Source organism: Aethalodelphis obliquidens, unplaced genomic scaffold (assembly GCF_003676395.1).
Source record: "Aethalodelphis obliquidens isolate GAN/ISIS:26980383/991018 unplaced genomic scaffold, ASM367639v1 scaffold10, whole genome shotgun sequence".
Lineage (NCBI taxonomy): Eukaryota > Metazoa > Chordata > Mammalia > Artiodactyla > Delphinidae > Aethalodelphis > Aethalodelphis obliquidens.
The window spans coordinates 43,182,205-43,207,919 of NW_020837954.1; the positions used below are offsets into that span (position 1 = coordinate 43,182,205).

Sequence of the window (25,715 nt, forward strand, 5' to 3'; positions counted from 1 at the left end):
TTAACTTGGAGCAATAAAACTATCTTAACGCATTTTAATGGTATCAACACCATCATCAGGTGATGCTTTGGAGACTGATTAGCCTGACATGTGAGGTATTACAAATAAAACCAAGGCTCTTACCAGACTGATCAACATTATTTTCCACATAGGTCTGACATAAAATCCTGCTTGATGTTACTGTGAAAATTTGGATCCAGACCTATTATTCTCATTAGGAATCAGATTGCCCTACTGGCTAGGGGAAAAGAAATATGGGTGGGTACCTGGGAGTAGAATAAATGACACTGTTTAAGTGGCAGTATTCACATTTTTATTGAGCAGTAAAAAATATATGTGGTCAACATTGTTACTTTCATTTGCAAATAAAAGAGTTGGGAAGTATAGAAACCTGTACTTAACTTTTTATCAAGAGTACTTATCATCAAATTACTCCCATCCAGGCTTCTGCAGGTCTGTAATTTTCTTTCCAATGTACAGGAGTATGTGGTGGGAATTCCAGTTGATAACATTTTTATTTAAAAAAAAAAAAAGAATCAGCATAGTCAAGTTGTCTTAGTGTTACGGATTTCTGGATTTTGTCCTTGGAGGAGGTCAGGATCTTCCCAAGGCCTCGGTCCTCGAATATTCTTCCAGTCATCAAAAGTGGAGTCTTTTATTTTCTATAGAGCCACAAATATTAGAGGATAAATATTAGTATAGGAGCCCTGTGGGTTCGATTAGGACCTCAGTGAATTAATGAATAAATGAGTAGAAAGAATTCAATAGGCCCTCACTTATAATTCTAATAAATAACTGCATATCAAGCTTAATAATTAAAGAAATGTCATATTTCTTAGGACTTAAAATTTTTCTTACTTCCTATTGATGTTACTGCCTATCTTTCCCCTCATCAGAATTAAACTATTAAAACAGAAAAACTCTATATTTTTTAAAAATTTATTTTATTAAATCATAGCTTATTTACAATGTTGTGTTAATTTCTGCTATACAGCAAAGTGATTCGGTTATACATATATATGTATATACACACACATACATTCTTTTTCATATTCTTTTCCATTATGATTTATCACAAAATACTATAGCTCCCTGTGCTATACAGTAGGACCTGGTTGTTTATCCATTCTATATATAATAGTTTGCATCTGCTAATCAAAAACTCCCAATCCATCCCTCCCCCATGCTCCCCCTTGGCAGCCACAAGTCTGTTCTCTATGTCTGTGAGTCTGTTTCTGTTTTGTAGATGTGTTCATTTGCATCATATTTTAGATACCATAATAAGTGATATCATATGGTATTTGTCTTCCTCTTTCTGATTTACTTCACTTAGTATGATAATCTCTAGGTCCATCCATGTTGCTGCAAATGGCATTATTTCATTCTTTTTCATGACTGAGTAGTATTCCATTGTATATATTAATATGCACCACATCTTCTTTATCTATTCATCTGTTGATGGACATTTAGGTTGTTTCCATGTCTTGGCTATTGTGAATACTGCTGCTATGACATAGGGGTGCATGTATCTTTTAGAATTATAGTTTTCTCCAGATATATGCTCAGGATTGCTGGATCATATGGCAACTCTATTTTTAGTTTTTTGTGGAACCTCCATACTGTCTTCCATAGTGGCTACACCAATTTACATTCCCACCAACAGTGTACAAGGGTTATCTTTTCCCTAAACCCTCTTCAGCATTTGTTACTTGTAGATTTTTTTAATGATGGCCATTCTGACCTCTGTGAGGTGGTACCTCATTGTAGTTTTAACTTGCGTTTCTTGAATAATGTACATGTTTTATTTTTGAGAGCACAAAGAAAGGGAAGAAGCTGGGAAAACAAAACTCCAGGTCCGAACGCTAATCCAGCATAATAATGACTAGCATGGGTTAACATGGGTGATGGCAGTAAATGAAGAGAACAAAAGTGGAGAATCTAGAGTCTGCTAGAAGGAATAGAGACCAAGATGATTTGTTCTGCACCTAAGAAATGAGCCTGGGCTTAAGAATGAAAAGATATTCCCCATAGCTGCCATAAGCAAAGCTCTTGTGGGGCAATAAAAACTAGCTTCAACCACAGTTTGGATCACCATATCTTTAGTTAGTGTGAAGTGTCTCTCAAGCACAGGAATGAAAATAGGAAAAAAAGGAAGAACATAAACCTTTCTTTACCCTTCTGACACCACTCTGACAATAACTTTCATATATCTGCTTTGGTTATTCTGGAATAATTAAGTGCACAAGATAGAAAAAGAAACACAGAGAACACAGGACAGCTTTTATTCAGAGACAGGGAAAATGATATCAATTTACCTTGACACTTGGATACTAAGCACTACTGTTTTACTAACAAGCTATATAACCCTGGGCTAGTGATTTGAGCTATCTGGGCACTAATTCTCTCAAGAGTAATAATGAAAAGGCTAGACCAAATGGTCTATATAATTTCTTCAGCTCTCAAACTCTACGGCTTCTAAAAGAACTTTAAGGAACGTCCACTCCCAGACAAACCCTCCATAGATATATACTGAGAAGTAGCAAATTAGAGGTTTTGACAAGATAATGGGGAAATAGTAAATGAACCATTCTCTAAATTTCACTTACAGTTTTACCAGGAGTTTACTAAATCTACATAGATGAACAAAATTCTACTAATTTAGTGTCAAGAACAGAGTAAATTATTTTCACGTATAGTTATGAAATGATACAAAGTTATAAAAAGGTTTTAAGAAAGAATAATGGCCTTCACTCAGATAACGTAAGACCTATATGCTCAAGAGAATTTGAGAATAATTCTTAAATGGGATGCAAGGTTGGCAGAACAACTTCATGCAAAAGTGGTCCAGTCCCAAACTAAACTAAAAAACAACAACAATAAAACAAAAACAAACAACAACAACAAAAAAGTGGTCTAGTCTTAAGCTCTGACGAGATCCTCTGGGTGAACAATTTGGAGACTGAATGCCACAGTTTGAGGGGTTTAGGAAACATCAAAACCTTTCTACAGATCCTCCCTTATGAAGCATAAAATCAAGCTCAAAATGATCAGCCAATGATTGAAATGCTAAAATGAGAATCAACACTCTACACACGTCTCTTCAATGTATATTGTTCACAATGTCCACCTTTCAATCAAAAATGACCAAACATGAAAAGAAATGGGAAAATATGATCAGAGATGGAGAACACCCTCTCTCTCCACATCCTATAATAAAACATGCTATTAAGCTCTTTGATTTCGTTAATAAGATAGGTGGAAAATGATACCTCGCTATAATTTTAATTAACATTCCTATTATAAGTTGAGCATCTCTTTATCTGTTTAAAAATGATATTTATTTCCTTGTCTCTGAACTCATTACATGCTCTGCCCATGTTCCTACTGATCAAGTGAGTTGTTGAAATTTTCCATACTGATTTGCTCTTCATATTTAAATAAATTAATTCATCGTGTTAAGATAAAAAATATTTTTAGAATTTCACATTTAACTAGTAACTTTATATACACTATTTTTTTTAGGTTGAACTTTTGAACTTTTGAATTTTTATGTATGAATTCTGCAATCTTTACTTTTAAAGCTTCTGGGTTTTCTATATTTAAATAGGGTTTTCTGACTCAAGACCACTAAAAAGAATCTTCATTGTTTACTCCTAGTACTTTTACCTTTTGTTTCTTATTTTTAAATTCTTGATCCATCTAGAATATGGATATGAAACAGTATATGAAATATAGATCCATCTTTATTTTCTTTTCAAACGACTACATAGTTGTTCCAATAACATATATTTAAGGTAAATATTTTTTTCCTGTACTGATAATAATTTGAATTTACCTTAAAGCAGATAGAACCAGTCACTGACTAGGAAGATTGCTACATTAGCATACTGTACCTCATACTCGGACTCCAATGACACTTTATTCATTTTCAGTTTTTTTTCTAACTCAGGATCAATCTGTAGAAAAGAAAGAGCAGCCATAAGTTATTTAAGTCTGTTAGATCCCATTTTCAATTTTAAAAAGTAATATAAGGCATGGCTGGGATGGCATGGCAGATTACAAAAGCATGGGAAAATCTCCACAAAACATACAATTGCATAATGATAACTAATATAGTACTACCACCACTACTACAACTAATAGCAGCTAATATTTACTGAGGGCTTGGTATATGCCACGTATTTTGACATTTATTACCTCCTTTAATCCTCAAAAAATCCTATGACATAAGTATTAGTATTATGATCAAAGTAAGGATAATGGAATACAGGGAGTTTGAATAGCTTGTCAAAGAGGCAGAACTTGGCTTTGAGCCTCAGCCCTCTGCCTCCAGAGTCTATGCTATTAACCACCACAATAAATTATGTTATTACATAGAATCATTACAAAAATACTAATAAATGTAACACTGTTCTTGAAAACAAAAAAGAACATTTTATATACACCAGAAATTAAAAAGTTAGCTATGAAAAAATTAGACAGGATTCCATAGTGGTAAACAGAAACTGATGCCACGTTACCTGTGTGTAGCAAAGTCTTTAGGAAAGAAGAATGTGATTGCTGAAATTAATTAACAACCATCACCATCAACAAAACCCAAATTAAATTCAGTGGAATAGCTGAATAATGACTAACACAGCTTAAGACCAAAGTAGTACACAAGAAACACAACATGAGGATTCCACTAGAATGATGCACAAACAGATGGGATAAATGAAAGAAAAGGCATATTATGAAAGCTAGATCCAAAACAGGTCTATTAGGGGTTTCAGAATTACAGGATAAAGAGAATGGAGGAAGGGCAATAACTAATCAATAATTAATGAATAATATATAAAAATACATGATTCCTCAGACTGAAAGAGCACAATAAAAAATAACCACAACAGGAATTCCCTGGTGATCCAGTGCTTAAGATTCATTGATTTCACTGTTGTGGGCTGAAGTTCGATCCCTGGTCAGGGACCTAAGACCCTATAAGGCATGAGGCGCAGCCAAAATAAGTAAATAAATAAAATTTAAAAATAACCACAACAAAACAAAGCCAGCCCACTCTTCATCAACTAATAGTAAAGCCTTAGGATATTAAGGATAAAAAGAAAATCTCAAAAGCAAAAAGAGTGAAAAGACAAAGGGATGAGGATTAGAAAAAAGACTTCATCAGCAACTTAAAACGCTAAAATAAAATGAAATTATATCTACAATGTTGATATTAAAAGGATTACTTTGAACCTCAGTTTTTTTGGGGGAGGGTTTGGGTTTTTTTTGCGGTACGCGGGCCTCTCACTGCTGTGGCCTCTCCCGCTGTGGAGCACAGGCTCCAGACGCGCAGGCTCAGCGGCCATGGCTCATGGGCCCAGCCGCTCCGCAGCATGTGGGATCCTCCTGGACCGGGGCACGAACCCATATCCCCTGCATCAGCAGGTGGACTCTCAACCACTGCACCACCAGGGAAGCCCTGAACCTCAGTTTTATTTTGACTATTTTCTCTCTTCTTTCTCAGCTTCTACTTGATTGGGTTTTTCTCAATCAGTGTTTTGAGTGGTGGAAATACATACAAACATATCAACAATCTCAGTAACTGCTGAACTCATCTATTAACTAATAAAGATTTTCTGACTGACATTTTTAGAAATCCAGTTATATATTACTTACAAAAAAATGCACTTAAAAAAAAAGAATGAAAACACAAGATTGAAGGCAGAGGTTACAAAAAATGATACACTACACACACACACACACACACACACACACAAAACTGGTGGGGGCAGGAGGATCAATACATAACAATATTTTTAATGGACAAAACAGAATTCAAGGCAAACAGCATCAAAAAGGAACATTTAGGACTTCCCTGGCGGTCCAGTGGTTAGGACTCCGCGCAATGCGCGGGTTCAATCCCTGACTGGGGAGCTAGGATCCTGCATGCATGAGGCACGGCCAAAAAAAAAAAAAAAAAAAAATTCAATACTGGAAAATGGAACAATTTTTAAAGAAAATGTTAGAATTATTAAATATTATGTGACTATATTGCTTTGAACTGTATGCAGCAAAATGGATAAAAATTTAAGAAATAAATACACAAAACATCCTAAAGGAGCTTAACATACCTCTCCCAGAAACTAACTGATCAAGCAGATTATAAATAAAATTATTGAAGATGAGTAAAATGATTAAGTTCTTTCTAATAGATATATATAGAATTTTGAGCCCAGCAAATTTGGATTGCTATTTTCTCCTCAAACACACACAAAATATTAATAAAAATTAAACTTATTATAGGGCATAATGGAAAACTAGGCAAATTCACATATAAAAAATCGTCATATATAACATATTCAATGATTACAATCGATAATATTTAAAATCAATAGCAAAGAGATAACTGCAGAAAGAATCCATATATATGGAAGCTGAAAACGTTTTAAAATACATTAACATGTTAGAGAAGAAATCAAAATGAAAATTACAAAGTATTTACAAGTGAAGAGCTATCTGTTGCATGATCTTTTTCATTCTAATAGGTTTAATCTTCTTGTGTATAAAATTTCTTGGTAGAGAACATTTCATCTGCACATAATGACATTTTCACTCCTTTCTATCTAAACCCACTTAGTTCAGATTAGCTCAAGATGGCAGAGTGGAAGGATGTGAGCTCGCCCCCTTCTTACAAAAATACCAAAATCACTACTGTAGAATAACCATCAACAAAAAAACACAGGAATCTACTAAAAATGATACCCTACATCCAAAGACAAAGAAGCCACAATAAGATGGGAGGAGGGGGCGCAATCGTGATAAAATCAAACCCCATACCCACCAGATGGGTGACCCACAAACTGGAAAATAATTATACCACAGAAGTTATTCCACAGGAGTGAAAATTCTGAGCCCCAAGTCAGGCTTTCCAGCCTGGGCGTCCAGCAATGGGAGAAGGAGTCCCCAGAGAATCTGGCTTTGAAGGCCAATGGGGTTGATCACAGGACTTCCACAGGTCTGGGGAAAACAGAACTCCACTCTTGGAGGGCATGCATAAAGTCTTGAGGGTACCAGGACCCAGAGGAAAAAAGCAGTGACCCCAGAATAGACTGGGTCAGACCTACCTGCTAGCATTGGAGGGTCTCCTGGGGAGGCAGGGGGTGTCTGTGGCTCAGTGTGGGGACAAAGACACTAGCAGCAGCAGTTCTTGGAACTACTCATTGGCATGAGCCCTCCCAAAGGCCACCATTACCACCAAACAGCCTGTAGGCTCCAGTGCTGGATCACCTCAGGCCAAATAACCAATGGCACGGGAACACAGCCCTTCCCATCAGCACACAAGTGGCTTAAAGTCTCCCTGAGCACAGCCCTGCCCACCAGAGGGACAAGATCCAGCTCCCCACCACTGGGAACCAGTCCCTCCCATCAGGAACCCTGCACAGGCCTCTTAGACAGCCTCATCCACCAGAGGGCAGGCAACGGAAGCAAGAACTACAATCCTGCAGCCTGTGGATGGAAACTGCATTCACAGAAATTTAGTCAAAACGAGAAGGCAGAGGAATATGTCCCAGATGAAGGAACAAAATGAAACCCCAGAAGAAAAATTAAGTGGAGTGGAGATAGCCAAGCTACTAGAAAAAGAATTCAGAATAACGACAGTGAAGATGATCCAAGATCTTGGAAAAAGAATAGAGGCAAGGATTAAGAAGATGCAAGAAATGTTTCACAAAGACCTAGAAGAATTAAGAACAAACAGAGATGAACAATATGATAACTGAAATGAAAAATACATTTGAAGGAATCAATAGTACAATAAGTGAGTCAGAAGAACAGATAAGTGACCTGAAAGACAGAATGGTGGAAATCATTGCCACAGAACAGAATAAAGAAAATAGAATGAAAAGAAATGTAGACAGTCTAAGAGATCTTTTAAATGCACCAACATTCCCATTATAGGGGTCCCAAAAGGAGAAGAGAGAAAGGACCTGAGAAAATATTTGAGGGGATAATAGCTGAAAACTTCACACAGTCATCCAAGTCCAGGAAGCACAAAGAGTCCCAGGCACATAAACCCAAGGAGGAACACGCCAAGACTCCTAGTAATGAACCTGACAAATACTAAAGACAAAGAAAAAATATTAAAAGTAACAAGTGAAAAACAACAAATAACATACAAGGGAACTCCCATAAGGTTATCAGCTGATTTCTCAGCAGAAACTCTGCAGGCCAGAAGGAAGTAGCACAATATACTGTATTTAGAGTGATGAAAGGGAAGAACCTACGACCAAGAATACTCTACCCAGCAAGCCTCTCATTCAGATTTGATGGAGAAATCAAAGGCTTTACACACCCCAATATGTTCACTGCAGCACTATTTACAACAGCCAGGTCATGGAAGCAACCTAAATATTCATTGACAGATGAATGGATAAAGAAGATGTGGTACATATATACAATGGAATATTACTCAGCCATAAAAATGAATGAAATTGGGTCATCTGTAGAGACGTGGACGGACCTAGACACTGTCATACAGAGTGAAGTAAGTCAGAAGGAGAAAAACACACATTGTAAATTAATGTATATTTGTGGAATCTACAAAAATGTCACAGATGAACCAGTTTGTAAGGCAGAAACAGAAACACAGAGGTAGAGAACAAACATATGGACATCAAGAGGGGAAAGGGCAGGTGGGATGAATTGGGAGATTGGGACTAACATATATACACTAATGTATAAAATAGATAACTAATGAGAACCTGTTGTATAGCACAGGAAACTCCACTTCACTGTAGAGAAGAAACAAACAATCCTGTAAAACAACTATATCCCAATTTAAAAAAAAAAAAAGAAACTTTACAGACAAGCAAAAGCTAAGAGAACTCAGCACCACCAGACCAGCTCTGCAACAAATGCTAAAGGAACTTCTCTAGATGGGAAAGAAACTAGAAAGTTAAAACAACCTTGTACCTATACAGACTGCTATATCAAAACCTCACAGGAGGGATTTCGCTGGTGGCAGAGTGATTAAAAATCCACCTGCCAATGCAGACGACATGGGTTCAAACCCTGGTCTGGGAAGATCCCACATGCCACAGAGCAACTAAGCCCATGTGCCACAATTACTGAGCCTGTGCTCTAGAGCCCATGAGCCACAGCTACTGAAGCCTGTGCACCTAGAGCCTGTGCTCCGCAACAAGAGAAGCCATCGCAATGAAAAGCCTGCACACCACAACAAAGAGTAGCCTCCGCTGGCCACAACTAGACAAAGCCCGTGCACAGCAACAAAGAACCAATGCAGCCAAAAATAAATTAATTAATTAATTAATTAATTAAAAACAAAAAAACCTCATGGGAACAGCAAACCCCAAAACTATAAATATACACACACAAAAAAGAAAAAGCAACACAAACAGAACAATAAAGATGGCCATCAAACCACAAGAGAACAAAAGAGAAAGGGAAGAAAAAAGACCTACAAAAACAAACCCCAAACAATTAAGAAAATGGCAATAGCAATTTACATACCAATAATTAGCTTAGTACAGTGGAGAAAGGACAGCCTCTTTAATAAGTGGTGCTGGGAAAACTGGACAGGTACATGTAAAAGTATGAGATTAGATCACTCCCTAACACCATACACAAAAATAAGCTCAAAATGGATTAAAGACCTAAATGTAAGGCCAGAAACTATCAAACTCTTAGAGGTAAACATAGGCAGAACACTCTATGACATAAATCACAGCAAGATCTTTTTTGACCCACTTCCTAGAGAAATGGAAATAAAAATAAACAAATGGGACCTAATGAAACTTCAAAGCTTTTGCACAGCAAAGGAAACCATAAACAAGACCAAAAGACAACCCTCAGAATGGGAGAAAATATTTGTAAACGAAGCAACTGACAAAGGATTAATCTCCAAAATTTATAAGCAGCTCATGCAGCTCAATATCAAAAAACAAACAACCCAATCCAAAAATGGGCAGAAGACTTAAATAGACATTTCTCCAAAGAAGATATACAGACTGCCAACAAACACATGAAAGAATGCTCGACATCATTAATCATTAGAGAAATGCAAATCGAAACTACAATGAGATATCATCTCACACCAGTCAGAATGGCCATCATCAAAAAATCTAGAAACAATAAATGCTGGAGAGGGTGTGGAGAAAAGGGAACACTCTTGCACTGCTGGTGGGAATGTGAATTGGTACAGCCACTATGCAGAACAGTATGGAGGTTCCTTAAAAAACTACAAATAGAACTACCATATGACCCAGCAATCCCACTACTGGGCATATACCCTGAGAAAACCAAAATTCAAAAAGAGTCATGTACCAAAATGTTCATTGCAGCTCTATTTACAATAGCCCGGAGATGGAAACAAACTAAGTGCCCATCATCAGATGAACGGATAAAGAAGATGTGGCACATATATACAATGGAATATTACTCAGCCATAAAAAGAAATGAAATTGAGCTATTTGTAATGAGGTGGATAGACCTAGAGTCTGTCATACAGAGGGAAGTAAGTCAGAAAGAAAAAGACAAATACCATATGCTAACACGTATATATGGAATTTAAGAAAAAAAATGTCATGAAGAACCTAGGGGTAAGGCAGGAATAAAGATGCAGACCTACTAGAGAACGGACGTGAGGATATGGGGAGGGGGAAGGGTGAGCTGTGACAGGGCGAGAGAGAGTCATGGACATATACACACTAACAAACGTAGTACGGTAGATAGCTAGTGGGAAGCAGCCGCATGGCACAGGGATATTGGCTCGGTGCTTTGTGACAGCCTGGAGGGGTGGGATAGGGAGGGTGGGAGGGAGGGAGACGCAAGAGGGAAGACATATGGGAACATATGTATATGTATAACGGATTCACTTTGTTATAAAGCAGAAACTAACACACCATTGTAAAGCAATTATACCCCAATAAAGATGTTAAAAAAAAAAAAAAAGCAGCAGACTACACATTCTTTTCATGTGCACATGGAACATTCTCCAGGATTGACCACATGCTGGGCCACAAAGCGAGCCTCGGTAAATTTAAGAAAACTGAAATCATATCAAGCATCTTTTCCAACCACGCTATGAGATTAGAAATCAACTACAAGAAAAAAAAACTGTAAAAAACACAAATGTGGAGGCTAAACAATATGCTACTAAACCACCAATGGATCACTGAAGAAATGAAAGAGGAAATCAAATAATACCTAGCGACAAATGGAAACAAAAGCACAATGAATCAAAACCTATGGGATGCAGCAAAAGCAGTCTAATAACCAATGGGGTGGGAACACAGCCCCACCCATCAGCACACAAGTGGCTTAAAGTCTCCCTGAGCACAGTCCTGCCCACCAGAAGGACAAGACCCAGCTCCACCCACCACTGGACGGGAACAGGCTCCTCCCATCAGGAAGCCTGCACAAGCCTCCTAGACAGTTTAGAGCAATACAATCTTACCTCAGGAAACATGAAAAATTTCAAACAACCTAACCTTACAGCTAGAGCAACTAGAGAAAGAAGAACATAAAGATCAGAGAAGGAAAGAAATCATAAAGATCAGAGCAGAAATAAATGAAATAGAGATGAAAAAAACAACAGCAAAGATCAATGAAACTAAAAGCTGGTTCTTTGACAAGATAACAAAATTGATAAACCTTTAGCCAGACTCATCAAGAAAAAAATGGAGAGGACTCCAATCAGTAAAATTAGAAATGAAAAAGAAGTTAAGATGGACACCACAGAAATGTAAGGATCATAAGAGACTACTACAAGCGACTATATGCCAATAAAATGGACAACCTGGAAGAAACAGATAAATTCTTAGAAAGGTACAAGCTCCCAAGACTGAACCAGAAAAAAACAGAAAACATGAACAGCCCAATCACAAGTATGGTAAGTACCCTACATACGAGCCTTCAAGTTGCCATCTTTCAAAGATGCAAACTTATGTTCACATGTCTAATCACATAAGTTACTTCACGTGTCTGGTGTACATTGTCACATGAATGCATCCTCTACAAGTGGTTGTGCTTTTGTGTACCTTACTATACAGTACTGTATAGAGTACAGTAGTACAGTATCTTTATTTCAAGCCCAGGATGTCTGGAAGCAAGTGTAAAAGGAGCGGGTGATGTAGCTGGCACTGCTAAGAAGTGCCAAGAGATAACAATGGAAACAAAAGTGAAAAAAATTGAGAGTGAAGCGAGGAGAAAAGATGGTAGACGTCACTTGTTCTTATAACATGAATCATTCAACCATCAGCACAATTCTAATGAACAAAGACAAGATCATGGAATATGAGAAGTGTGCTGTGCCGATGATGTCGACAATAATATCAAAGAAGTGTGGAAGAATGATGGAAGAGATGGAGAAACTTCTCAGTGTATGGATGCAGGATCAGCAACAGTGTTGAGCCCCACTCAGCTTTATGCTGATTCAAGACAAAGCTAAAAGCCTTTACAAAGACTTAAAGAAGAAACACAGCAAAAAATCAGAGGGCACATCTTTTAATGTCAGCAATGGCTGGTTTCACGGGTTCAAGGTTAGAGCCAAACTTCACAACGTAAAAGTAAGTGGCAAGGCAGTGAGTGCAGATACGGTAGCTGCCCGGGAATTTCCTGAAACTCTTTGAGAAATTACTGATGAAGGCGTGTATTCAACAGAGCAAGTTTTTAATGTGGATGAGATAGTACTGTACTGGAAGAGGATGGCAGACCAAAGTTACATCAGTAAGGAGGAAAAGTTAATGCCAGGCTATAGAGCAGCAAAGGGCAGACTAACTCTGTTGATTGGTGGCAGTGCTTCCCGCAGTATGAAGCTGAAGGCTCTCTTAGTTTATCATTCAGAGAACCCAAGAGCCCGTAAAAACAAAGCCAAGGGATCTCTTCCTGTTGTGTGGAAGAGTAACCCCAAAGCCTGGGTTACACAGGCCATTTTCTAGAACTGGTTTTTCCACCACTTTATCCCGGAGGTAGGGAAATATTGCTTGGAGAAGGACATCCCATTCGACATTCCTTTAGCTGCTTGACAGTGTTTGGGGCCAACCCCCATTCATGGATGACTTTCATCCCAACGTCAAAGTAGTGCATCTGCCACCAAATACTATATTGTTCATTCAACCTATGGACCAGGGCGTTATAGTGACTTTCAAGAAATATTATTTACATCACACTTTTCGCAGTAAAGGCGAGTGACAGGAATCAGGGACCACCTTGTGACAATTTTGGCAGGACTACAAGGCCATAAAAACACTGACTTTGCATGGCGTGAGGTTACGGCCATCACCACGAATAGGGTTTGGAAGAACCTTTGCCTGCAGTTTGTTCACGATTTTCGTGGATTTGAGAAGGTGGATGAGGAGCCCAAAGAGGTCTTCAGCAACTCAGTGACCCTAAGCAAGAAGCTGGAGCTAGATCTGCAACAGGATGGCTTCATTGAATTCCTTGCTGTGCAACACAAGGAGGTTACAGTACTAATTGAAGACCTGATGGAATTGGAGGCCCAGAGAAAGGACAAAGAGAGACAAGAGGAAGAAGTAACTGAAGAACCGAAGAGATTCACAACAAGGGAAATGGCAAGGGGATTTTCTTTATTTGAGGAGGCACTGTTAGGTTTTGAGGCACAGGACCCAAACATAGAATGGTGCACAAAGGTTGAAGCAGACGTTCAGAATTCAGTCCAGTGCTACCATATCATCTATGACAAGAAAAAAAGAGCTACTACCCAGACATCAATGGATCATTTTTTCAAGAGGGTGGATAGAACTGAATCCAGCAAGGAACCAGAACCTGCGCCATCAACATCAGGCGTGAGTGAAACTGCACCTTGCCCTCCACCTCCTACTGCTGACGATCCTTCCTCCTATTGCTCTACCATCGCCCCCCTCCTCTCCCTCCTCCAGTCAGTAACTCTTCTTGCCTGTTCACTTGATGCCAGCCCCTGTATGTCAGCTGTTGTACTGTACTACTGTACTTTTCAAGGTACTGTACTGTAAGATTAAAAATGCTTTAGTTTTTCGAGATGTTTGATTTTTACGTATTATTTGTGTGAAAAGTATTATAAACCTATTCCAGTACAGTACTATATAGCCGACTGTGTTAGTTGGGTACCTAGGCTAACTCTGTTGGATTTACGAACAAAGTGGACTTACAAATGCACTCTTGGAACAAAGCTCGTTCATGTGTAGGGGACTTACTGTACTGAAATTGAAACTGTGATTGAAAAACTCCCAACAAACAAAAACCCAGGACCAGATGGCTTCACAGGCAAATTCTATCAAACATCTAGAGAAGAGTTAACACCTATCCTTCTGAAACTGTTCCAAAAAAATTGCACAGGAAGGAAAACTCCCAAACTCATTCTATGAGTCCACCATAGCCCTAATACCAAAACCAGACAAACATATCACAAAAAAAGAAAATTACAGGCCAATATCACTGATGAACACAGACACAAAAATCCTCAACCAACTACTAGCAATCTGAATCCAACAATACATTAAAGGATTACACACCATGATCAAGTGGGATTTATCACAGGGATGCAAGGATTTTTCAGTATCCACAAATCAATCAGTGTGATACACCACATCAACAAACTGAAGAATAAAAACCATATGATCATCTCAATAGATGAAGAAAAAGCTTTTGACAAAATTCAGCACCCATTTATGAAAAACACTCTCCAGAAAGTGGGCATAGAGGGAACCATACCTCAACATAATAAAGGCCGTATACTACAAACCTACAGCTATTCAGTGTTCAAAAGCTAAAAGCAGGGACTTCCTTGGTGGTCCAGTGGGTAAAACTCCACACTCCCAATGTAGGGGGCCCGGGTTCAATCCCTGGTCAGGGAACTAGATCCCGCATGCATGCCGCAACTAAGAGTCCGCATGCCACATCTAAAAAGTCTGCATGCCGCAATGCGGAGGCCGCGTGCCTCAATGAAGACCCAGCACAGCCAAAATAATAATTTAAAAATAAATAAATATTTCAAAAAAAAGCTGAAAGTATTTCCTCTAAGATCAGGAAGAAGACAAGGATGTCCACTCTCATCACTTTCATTCAACACAGTTTTGGAAGTCCTAGCTGTGGCAATCAGAGAATAAAAAGAAATAAAAGGAATCCAAATTAGAAAAGAAGTAAACTGTCACTGTTTGCAGATGACATGATTCTGTACATAGAAAATCCTAAAAACGCTACCAGAAAACTACTACAGCTCATCAATGAATTTGGTAAAGTTGCAGGTTACAAAATTAATACACAAAAATCTGTTGCATTTCTATACACTAACAACGAAAGATCAGAAACAGAAATTAAAGAAAAAATCCCATTTACCACCACATCAAAAAGAATAAAATACCTAGGAATAAACCTACCTAAGGAGACAAAAGACCTGTACTCTGAAAACTATAAGACGCTGATGAAAGAAATCGAAGACGACACAATAGAGGGAAAGATATACCATATACTTGGATTGGAAGAATCAATGTTGTCAAAATAAGTATACTAACCAAGGCAATCTAGATTCAATGCAAACCCTATCAAATTACCAATGGCATTTTTCACAGAACTAGAACAAAAAATCTTAAAATTTGTATGGAGACACAAAAGACCCTGAATAGTGAAAGCAATCTTGAGAAAGAAAAATGGAGCTGGAAAATTCAGGCTCCCCAACTTCAGACTAAACTACAAAGCTACAGTCATCAAAACAGTCTGGTACTGGCACAAAAATAGAAATATAGATCAATAGAACAGGATAGAAAGCCCAGAAATAAACCCACGCACCTATGGTCAATTAATCTATGACAAAGGAGGTAAGACTATACAATGGAGGAAAGACAGTCTCTTCAAGAAATGGTGCTGGGAAAACTGGACAGCTACCTGTAAAAAAATGAAATTAGAATGCTCTTTAACACCATACACAAAAATAAACTTAAAATGGATTAAAGACCTAAATATAAGACTGGACACACACAACGTATTACAGGAAAACATAGGCAGAACACGCTCTGACATAAATCACAGCAATATCCTTTTCAATCCATCTCCCAGAGTAATGGAAATAAAAACAAAAATAAACAAATGGGACCTAATGAAATTTAAAAGCTTTAGCACAGCAAAGGAAACCATAAACAAAACAAAAAGACAACCCACAGAATGGGTGCAAATATTTTCAAACAATGCAACAACAAAGAATTAGTCTCCAAAATTTATGAACATCACATGCAGCTTAATATCATAAACACAAATAACCCAATCAAAAAATAGGCAGAAGACCTAAATAGACATTTCTCCAAAGAAGACATACAAATGGCAAGAGGTGCATGAAAAGATGTTCAGCATCACTGATTATTAGAGAAATGCAAATCAAAACTACAGTGAGATATTACCTCACATAAGTCAGAATGGCTATCATCAAAAAATCCACAAACAACAAATGCTAGAGAGGGTGTGGAGAGAAGGGAACCCTCCTACACTGTTTGTTGGAATGTAAATTGGTGCAGCCACTGTGGAGAACAGTATGGAGATTCCTTAAAAAACTAAAAATAGAGGTACCATATGATCCTGCAATCCCACTCCTGGGTATATATCTGTAGAAAAACATGGTCCAAAAGGATACACGCACCCAAATGTTCATTGCAGCACTGTTTACAATAGCCAAAACATGGAAGAAACCTAAATCTCCAACGACAGATGAATGGATAAAGAAGATGTGGTACATATATACAATGGAATATTACTCTGACATTAAAAAGAATGAAATAATGCCATTTGCAACAACAGGGATGGACCTAGAGATCACCATACTGAGTGAAGTAAGTCAGACAAAGACAAATATTGTATAATACTGCTTATATGCAGAATCTTAAAAACAAATGATACAAATGAACTTATTTACAAAACAGAAACAGACTCACGACTTAGAGAATGAATTTATGGTTGGGGGGGTGGGGAGGCTGGGGGGTGGAAAGGATAGTTAGGGAGTTTGAGATTGACATGTACACACTGCTATATTTAAAATGGATAACCAACAAGGACCTACTGTATAGCACAGGGAACTCTGCTCAATATTATGTAACAACCTAAATGGGAAAAGAATTTGAAAAAGAACAGCTACATATATATGTATAACTGAATCACTTTGCTGTACACCTGAAACTAACACAATATTGCTAACCAACTACAGTTCAATATAAAATAAAATTTAAAAAAACAGTGTGCTGTTCAATTTTATAGGCTATGCTGTCCAAAATATTACTTAAAAAGTAGCTACAATTACGGATATTCCTTTATTGTTCCTAGCTTTAATAGGAATGCTTTTAATGTTTCTCTATTAAGAATATTTACTATGATTACTGCTTGTTAAAGAGAATTCAACAAGGTAGTTAAATCAACACCCAAAAATCAAAGGGCATGGATCCACATACAAAATCAATATAGTTTCTTTATGCAAGTAAAAACCAATTAGAAAATGTAAGAGAAAGAAGAATACATAGCCAGAATTGTCTCATCTATTTAGAAAATTAAATTCATAGCTAAAAACATTTTGAAAAAGAAAACGAGATGCCCAGATGGTTTCACTGGCAAACTTCTATAAAATATTTAAGGAAGAAGTAACACCAGTTCTACATAATCACTTCCAGAAAATAAAAAAGAGGAAACACTTCCCAACTCATGTTATGAAGTCAACATTATCCCAATACCAAAACCAGACTGTTGGGGAGGAACAATTTTCCCTTCTTCCCTTCTAGGGTCGTTGGCTGGTTTAATAATTAAACTGACATAAAACAGATTTAACAGGAGAAAAACGTTTAATTATGTATGTATGGGAGCCCCACAAACACATAAGACTCACAGGTAGTCAACTTAGACTTATATGCCATCCTGAGCTAAGGGGGTAGGGGTCTGGGGCTTCAAAGAGGAAGAAGCAGGAAGATGAGAAGACCAAATGTTTGGTAAACAAACGTTTCCATGCCATGCAGATAAGTCCTTCTGATATAAAAAGTTCTCTCTCATAATAGCTATCTTCCTGTACAGGCTTCCTACCTAAATCCTTTTGGGCAGTTAAGGAAGAGATAAAAAGCTTTTCCTGAGTCTGTTGGGTCATAATTGCCTTCAGCTTAAAACAATCCACATGCCAAAGTGGCACATTGTGGGGTGGTGTATTCTGCTCCCCATCAAGACCAAAACAGTAGAAGGAAAAAAAAAAAAATCTGTAGATCACAACAGTCTCTAGTGAAACTTCTAGTGGAAGAGTAAGACTACAGCTCCCAAACTAATGGAACAACAGCAAAATAATATAATGTTATTAATCCAAAAGAGAACAACAAGACAGAAATAATTATAACAATAGCACATAAAAGGAAGGCATATTTAAACCCAAATATATTTTAAAATTACATTAAATGGAAATATATTTAATGAGCCAATTATAAAACAAAACTATTAAAACATATTTTCTGTTTATAAGAGATATATCTAAAACTTAAGTTTACAGAAAGGTTGAGATTAAAAAGAAAGCTGGTGAAGCCATATTAATATCCAACAAAATAGGTTGTAAGGGGAAAAAGCATTATTACCACGCAAAGTTTCATTACAATGAAAATTCAATTCACCAGAAGACATAATAATTCTGAAATTATATGTACCTAAAAGCACGGTGAAATAGGCAAACAGTCATAATGAGAGATGTTAACACAATTCTCTTGGTAGGAGAACAGATATAAAAAGTCAAAAACACAGAAATTTGAAAAAACACAAATAACAAACTTGACCAAATGAATGTATAAACTTTTAGTATGTACCCAACAACATACTTTTATTATGTACCCAACAAGCATACATCATTCATACAAACTGATCATGTGTTAGCTCATAAAGCCAGTCTCAACAAATATCAAAAGAAAGAACTCAATGAAAATTTTCTTTGATTACAACACACTCAAGTTAGAAATCAATAAAAAATAGTAACTAGAAAATTCCCTATGTTTATAAGTTAAGGAAAACCACTTCGAAATAGCTCACGGATAAATAAAAACAAATTTAATTCGATTGATTATGAATATATTACATATTAAAACTTTCATGACATAGCCATGGCCATGCTTAAAAGGAAATTCATCACACAAGCATATATTACAAAAGAAGATGGAATTAATCATCTTCTTAATTGCAGTTTTGAGAGTCAAGATGTCTTTTGTTTATGATTCTCTGCCCAGGCAGTCCATGGCTCAGGGGTCTGTGAGCTAGTCTTGCCCTAGAGAAACAACCTGAGTTTCTACATTAATGATGATATCTATAATAGCAATTTTAGTACATTAATAATGTTACTAACAACGGCAATTTTTTAGTCATCTGACTCTGGTTGATTAGTGTTCAGTTAGCTCAAGATTGAGGTCAGATGGGACAAGAAAGGGACTAGAGTTCTGGATAGAGAGATTAATCAGACTCAATACAAGAACTTTTAGGGGGACTCAGTTTCATCATCACGAAAATTTCAAATTCATCACATAATTAGGTAACAATTCATAACACACCCACCAAAACAGCTTTAAAAAACAAAATGAGGAAAACTACCCCAACCTATAATAGCAAGTATTGGCAAGTATTTGGAGCCTGGGGTACAAAAAACTGTTAGCAGTGTTGACTGAAAGAAAAACGCACAATATAAGAGCTCTTGGTTGAGTATCCAGTGTCTCATTGAGGACTATAGCCCAGGAGACAACCTCCCAGATAAATCTGAAGAATTGCTCTGAAGAGGTAGGGGAAGAGGCTAGTATATAGAGAGTATATATATGGCTAAGGAATACGTGCAATCAAGCATACATCTGGGTAGAAGGTTATTGCTAGTCGTGAGGAAGAGACATCTCACTTAATGATTTTAGTGCTCTTCTGAGTATGGGAAGATGCAAGAATCCAGGTTCATAAAAATCTTTTTCCAAAATATATCTAACTAAGGGCCTGTTTTGCCAAAGCAGAGTGTCTCATCCTGTTCTTTGTCTTGAATTCCTTTCAGGGTGTATGGTAAGGTCAGTGATTGTAGTGGCTAATTACCTGATTCCTATGAGGCAGGAGACAGATGGGCCCCAGGCTGAGCAGCTCGAGACTATCCTGTTGGGGGACAGAATCAAGGAGGAGCTGAGCCCTGCCCAGATAAAAGATAAAGAGACCACATATTTCTCATTCTTGAGGTCAAGGAGACCTTCCCGACTATGCACGCGCAGAAAGGCTCCTCGGGGGTCAAAAAGGGAGGGGGCATCACCCCACAGTAAGTGATGTCAACCTACCCATAGCCCTCTTCACTAGAATCCATCTTGGCTAAGAGATGTGTGTGCACACAGGGGAGGACCCTGACATAAACAAATATGGACTCAGAGCCAGGCAAAGGCAAGATGACTGGCCAGAGGAAACCCAGAAGAAATGCCCCGTGTAAGTGATTCCAACTACCACGAGGGCGCGACTCTTTCTCTGAGTCCACCTGTGTTAAGTTTTTTCACACATACTCTTTTCCTCCTAATAAACACTTTATTTGTTTCACTACTTTCCATCTCTTTGTGGAAATTCACTTCTACAAACCCTACTGGCCACTGGCCTAGTGGCTAGGATTCACCACTCTCACTGCCACAGCCTGAGTTCAGTCTCTGGCCAGGGAACCGAAATCCTGCTTCAAGCCACTGCAGTCCAAGGCCACCCAAGATCACCTACAGAACTGGATGGAGGACGACATTCTTTGTTTTAAAGCAGCAGTGCAGAATGTGAAGGGAAGCAGAATATGACACCCCAAAATATGTCTCTTTGGCATAAAGATTATCTTGAGCTGATTGTTTTTAGGAAACACCAAACGCGCAAGCTCTGAAAATCAGTACAAGTTACACTTTTGTGAGGGACACATACATTTACAAAGGAAATCTCCATTTATAAGTATCTCCCTTTTAGTACCAGGAAGAGAAGGACGATTCTAAATCACAAGAAACTTCTACCAATCGAGAAGGTACCCACTTAAATCTGTGTAACAACCTTACCCTTTTACTGTGCTTTTCCCAGTAACCTCTCATAACTGCCCTCCCCCTCCAACATCCTTCTTCTGTCTTAAGATAGTATTTAAGGTGGTGGTGGGGAAAGTTTTACTCACTTTCCCTGGGTCTCTCCCATGTATACAAGAGGTATACATGTTATTAAACTTCTGTTTGTTTTTCTCTTATTAATCTGTATTTTATTACAGAAGGATCTCAGACAAGAATGTAGAAGGGTAAAGGGAAAATTATTTTTTCTTCCCTACAACTGATTCAATCACTCTGAAAAACAGTTTGGAAATTACCAAATAAAGGTGAGAATCCAGCAATTCCTTTTTTGCATACATGCAGCAAGAAAAATATACAAGAATGTTCACAGCGACATTATTTTCAGTAACCAAAACTGCCAAGCAGCTCAAATGCCCAAGAGCAAAATGGATAAATAAATTATGGTATGATTAGTGGAATACCATACAGCAATGAAAAAATCATGGGGTCAGCAACTATGGCCCATGGACCAAATCTAGTCTAATATCCATTTTTGTCAGTAAAGTTTTATTTGAACACAGACATGCTCATTTGTTTTTGTCCATGGCTGCTTTTATGATACAACATCAGATTTCAATAGTTGTGGAAGAGTGTAGCTCACAAAGCCTAAAACACTTACTACCTGGCTCCTTACAGGAAAAGCTTGCTGACCCTGAATTTAGAGCTAAAATAGAGATGAATTTCACATACATAATACTGGGGGGAGGAAAAGGCAATCAACACAATGATAAGGCAACCTACTGAATGAAAGAAAATAAGTGCAAATCATATAACTCATAAAAGGTTAATATCCAAAATATATAAAGAACTCATACAACTCAGTAGCGCCCCCTCCAAAAAAAAATCTGCTTAAAACATGGGCAGAGGATCAGCACATTTTTCCAAAGACAACATACAGATGACCAACAGGTACATGAAAAGATGCTCAACATGACTAATCATCAGGAAAATGCAAATCAAAACCACAATGAGATATCACCTCATACTTGTTGGAATGGCTATTATCAAAAGGACAAGAAATGACAACTGATGGAGAGGATGTGGAAAAAGGGAGTCCTTGTGCACTGTTGGTGGGAATATAAATTTGTACAGCTATTGTGGAAAACACTATGGAGATTCCTGCAAAAAATGGAAAATAGAGCTACCATATGGCCCAGGAATTTCACCTCTGGGTATTTATCTGAAGGAAATGAAATCACTATCTTGAAGAGGTATCTGCACCCCATGTTCACTACAGCATTGTTCATAATAGCCAAGACATGGAAACAACTTAAGTTGTTTAAAAGGGAAAAAATTAAACAAGCACTATTTCTTTACAAACTACAACAGTCAAGCAAAGGTTTAAAAAAAAAGACTGTTAATGCTCAGGATTACAGTGCACTTAATTGTACACTTAAATCATATTACTTGGAATGATGCAAAAGCAGATAATCTATTACTGTGGAGCCACAGTTGTTAGCATTAGGAGTCAGGAGAAAACAAGAGCAACAGCCATAATGAAGGCAGATGAGCTATGTCACGTCTATTTCACACTAATTGAAAGCTATTGCTTTCAGCTTATTTGTTTAAGCCCGCCTCATGGGTTCTGTACTTTCCTTTCAACCTTCCATACCCACAACTGAAGAGCAGGAATTTTTACATCCTGGGACACTGGATTTTCAGTCCTAAAATCAGGACAGCTCCAGGCAACCTAAAACGGCTGGTCACTCTGAATCAATACAGTCTTTTTCCACCCTCCTCAAAACTTCTCAGCTGTACTTATCCTTGATCTTTCTTAACCGAGTTTGTCCTCTCAACCACAGTCTTGACCCCCAGCCCTTGACCTCAGCAATGTTTCCCTCGACTCCTCCTTAATCTCAACCTCTCAACCCTTGTAAGAGCTGTCAGCCTCAACCAATCTTACCTTCTCAATTCCTCTCAAATTTAATCCACCTTACCCTCTCAACCTTATTTGAACTCAACCTCACCTAAACACTGACTCTTGACTTCATCTGAGTCTGACTTCTCAACATCAACCAACTTGGACATCTCAGTCTCAGTAGGTCTTGTTCTCTGATCCTTCTCACCTCAACTTTGTCCTCTCAGCCTCCTTCCATAGACCTTGACCAATCTCATCCTCTTAATTTCAATCAGCCTCATTTCTCCCACCTTTGTTCTCTTTACTTCGACCCCCTCGTCTAGACCTCTTCTGTTATTGCAATCTCCCTCACTCTCTCTTGCTACAAAAATTTACCCAGTCCTCAAAAGCAAAGCCTCAAGTCATCTGATATTTATTCAGATTTTAATATTATATCACTATCAATTTGCTGCTAAAAATTTTTCTGGAACCCGTTCATTTCTATCTTCATTGCAAATGTTTTATTTCAGATTCCATTATTGTTCATCTATACTCTACTGCCAAAGTGTCTTAACAGGTCTCTGCATCTCCACTTGAAACAATCTCCTCCCTCCTATCTTGCTCCCCCAATCTCCCCTCTATGTTAGCCACTCTGTGTTATATAATACTAATCATTTCCATCATTTAGCTAACTCTTACTCATTCTTAACCTTAATTCAAAGGTTGATACCTCTAGCAGACCTTCTCTGATACCCCTTTGCCAAGTCTAAACCGTATGCTTCTCCTTGAAGTTCTAGTAATGTTTTATGCAGAGTTCTAATACAGCATTTCACTGGGCATTGTTATATTGTATGTTTGGATACATTTTTATATTAGATGTCTCCCAGCCTTGATGATGCTATAAACTTTATAAGAACCAGTTTCTTGAATCTTTATCTGTAGGATCTAACATATGATAAACACATGACAAATATTCAATTATTTTTCAAATATGTACATGCCATCCCATTTCTAAAAGTCAGATTATTATAACTTTCATCTTAAAGCAAAAGGGAAAAAATTCCTTAATAAAATAATTGGAATGCTAACAGAAACGTTAAAACTCAGTTATAATTGCTCTATTCCCTCATAGAAAGTATATATTCCTTTTAAATTTACTATTTTTTCTAATACCTACTGTCTTTAAGACTAGCTAGGGCTTCCCCAGTGGTGCAGTGGTTGGCGGTCCGCCTGCCGGTGCAGGGGACGCGGGTTCGTGCCCCGGTCCGGGGGGATCCCACATGCCGCGGGGCGGCTGGGTGCATGAGCCATGGCCGCTGGGCCTTTGCGTCCGGAGCCTGTGCTCCGCGGCGGGAGGGGCCGCAGCGGTGAGAGGCCAGCGTACCGCAAGAAATAATAAGAAGAAGACGACTAGCTAGCGTTGGTATTTCTCTTAAACCATAAAATTAACTGAAAAAATTGAATAGGTCTTTAATACTCTCCCACCAACGTTACTGAGGTCTGCTAATGAAATACACCTGACCCTTGAAAACACGAGTTTGAACCTCGAGGGTCCACTTATACAAGGATTTTCCTCAATAAATAACAGTTGGCCCGCCATGCCATATCTGCGAGTTCTGCATCCATGGATTCAACCAACTGCAGATCGTGTAGTACTGTAGTATTTATTGAAAAAAATCTGGGTATCAGTGGACCATCACAGTTCAAACCCCTGTTGTTCAAGGGTCACCTGTACTCAGGAAAAAACCCTCAAATATCAGAGGTGTGCCACAAACAAAAGCTACATACTTCTGAATGAATGAACCAGAATTGGTCTGTAACAACAGACCTGAATTTGACAGTAATTGTGTAATCATAGAGGTGGGAATCCTAGTTCTAGCCCTAAATAGCCACATGGCCTTAAGCAAGTTACTTAAGCTCTCTGAGACTCAGATTCCTCACCTGTAAAAATAAAGACAGTCATATATCTACGCAGGAACCACTACAGTCCTACCACAAATGCATACGCGTTAAAAGGATCGCTATGAAAAGACAGGTATCACTATAATGAAAGATAATTTTCCTTTCTTTTAGTATTAGTTACTAAAGATACACATCAATATAACTTATAATTTACTGGTATTAATACAAAATAGCTAATTTACAATTAGAATAATAAAATGGAGTGAAATTATCGTCCCCTGTTCTTTAGTCCCTTCTAGATCCTAAAAATGGCTACATCAGAGCATATTTTATGGGAAAAAGCTAACAGAACTGCAAAGTTTCTAGTGAGTGAGGAGAAAGATAACTAAATTCTATACATTTCATGATTCACTTCCATGTGATCATTAATGTTATTTTAAAGAGTAAGAAAGAGCCCAAAGATCATATATCAAGCAAGATAAAACTCAGACTGCTTAGTATATTGAGTATACATGATATCATCTCACACCTGTCAGGATGGCTACCATCAAAATAACACAACAAATGTTGGTGAGGATGTGGAGAAAAGGGAACCCCCCTACACGGTTGGTGGGAATGTAAATTGGTGCAGCCACTGTGGAAAACAGTATGGAGGGCTCTCAAAAAACTAAAAATAGAACTACAATATGACCCCAAAATTCCACTCCTGTGTATAACAAAAACACTGATTCAAAAAGATACATGCACCCCAATGTTCATAGCAGCATCACTTACAGTTGCCAAGATATGGGAGCAACCTAAGTGTCCATCAACAGATGAATGGATAAAGAAGATGTGTGTCAGACCTACTAGAGCATGGACTTGAGGATCTGGGGAGGGGGAAGGGTAAGCTGTGACAAAGTGAGAGAGTGGCATGGACA

The 25,715-nt window shown here is 37.9% G+C and overlaps 1 protein-coding gene across 2 annotated transcripts in view; it reads right to left on the reverse strand.

The window, feature by feature from the left end:
* Positions 1-290: 290 nt before the first annotated feature.
* COX16 (cytochrome c oxidase assembly factor COX16) overlaps positions 291-25,715 on the reverse strand; it is a 33,752-nt gene continuing 8,327 nt past the window's right edge. For both annotated transcript variants that reach the window (XM_027111636.1, XM_027111637.1), the window contains 2 exons: positions 3,894-3,956; positions 291-662 (listed from right to left, as the gene is read on the reverse strand). In XM_027111636.1, the coding sequence (XP_026967437.1) occupies positions 546-662; positions 3,894-3,956 (180 nt within the window). In that variant the 3' untranslated portion in view covers positions 291-545. The remainder of the gene's footprint in view (positions 663-3,893; positions 3,957-25,715) is intronic.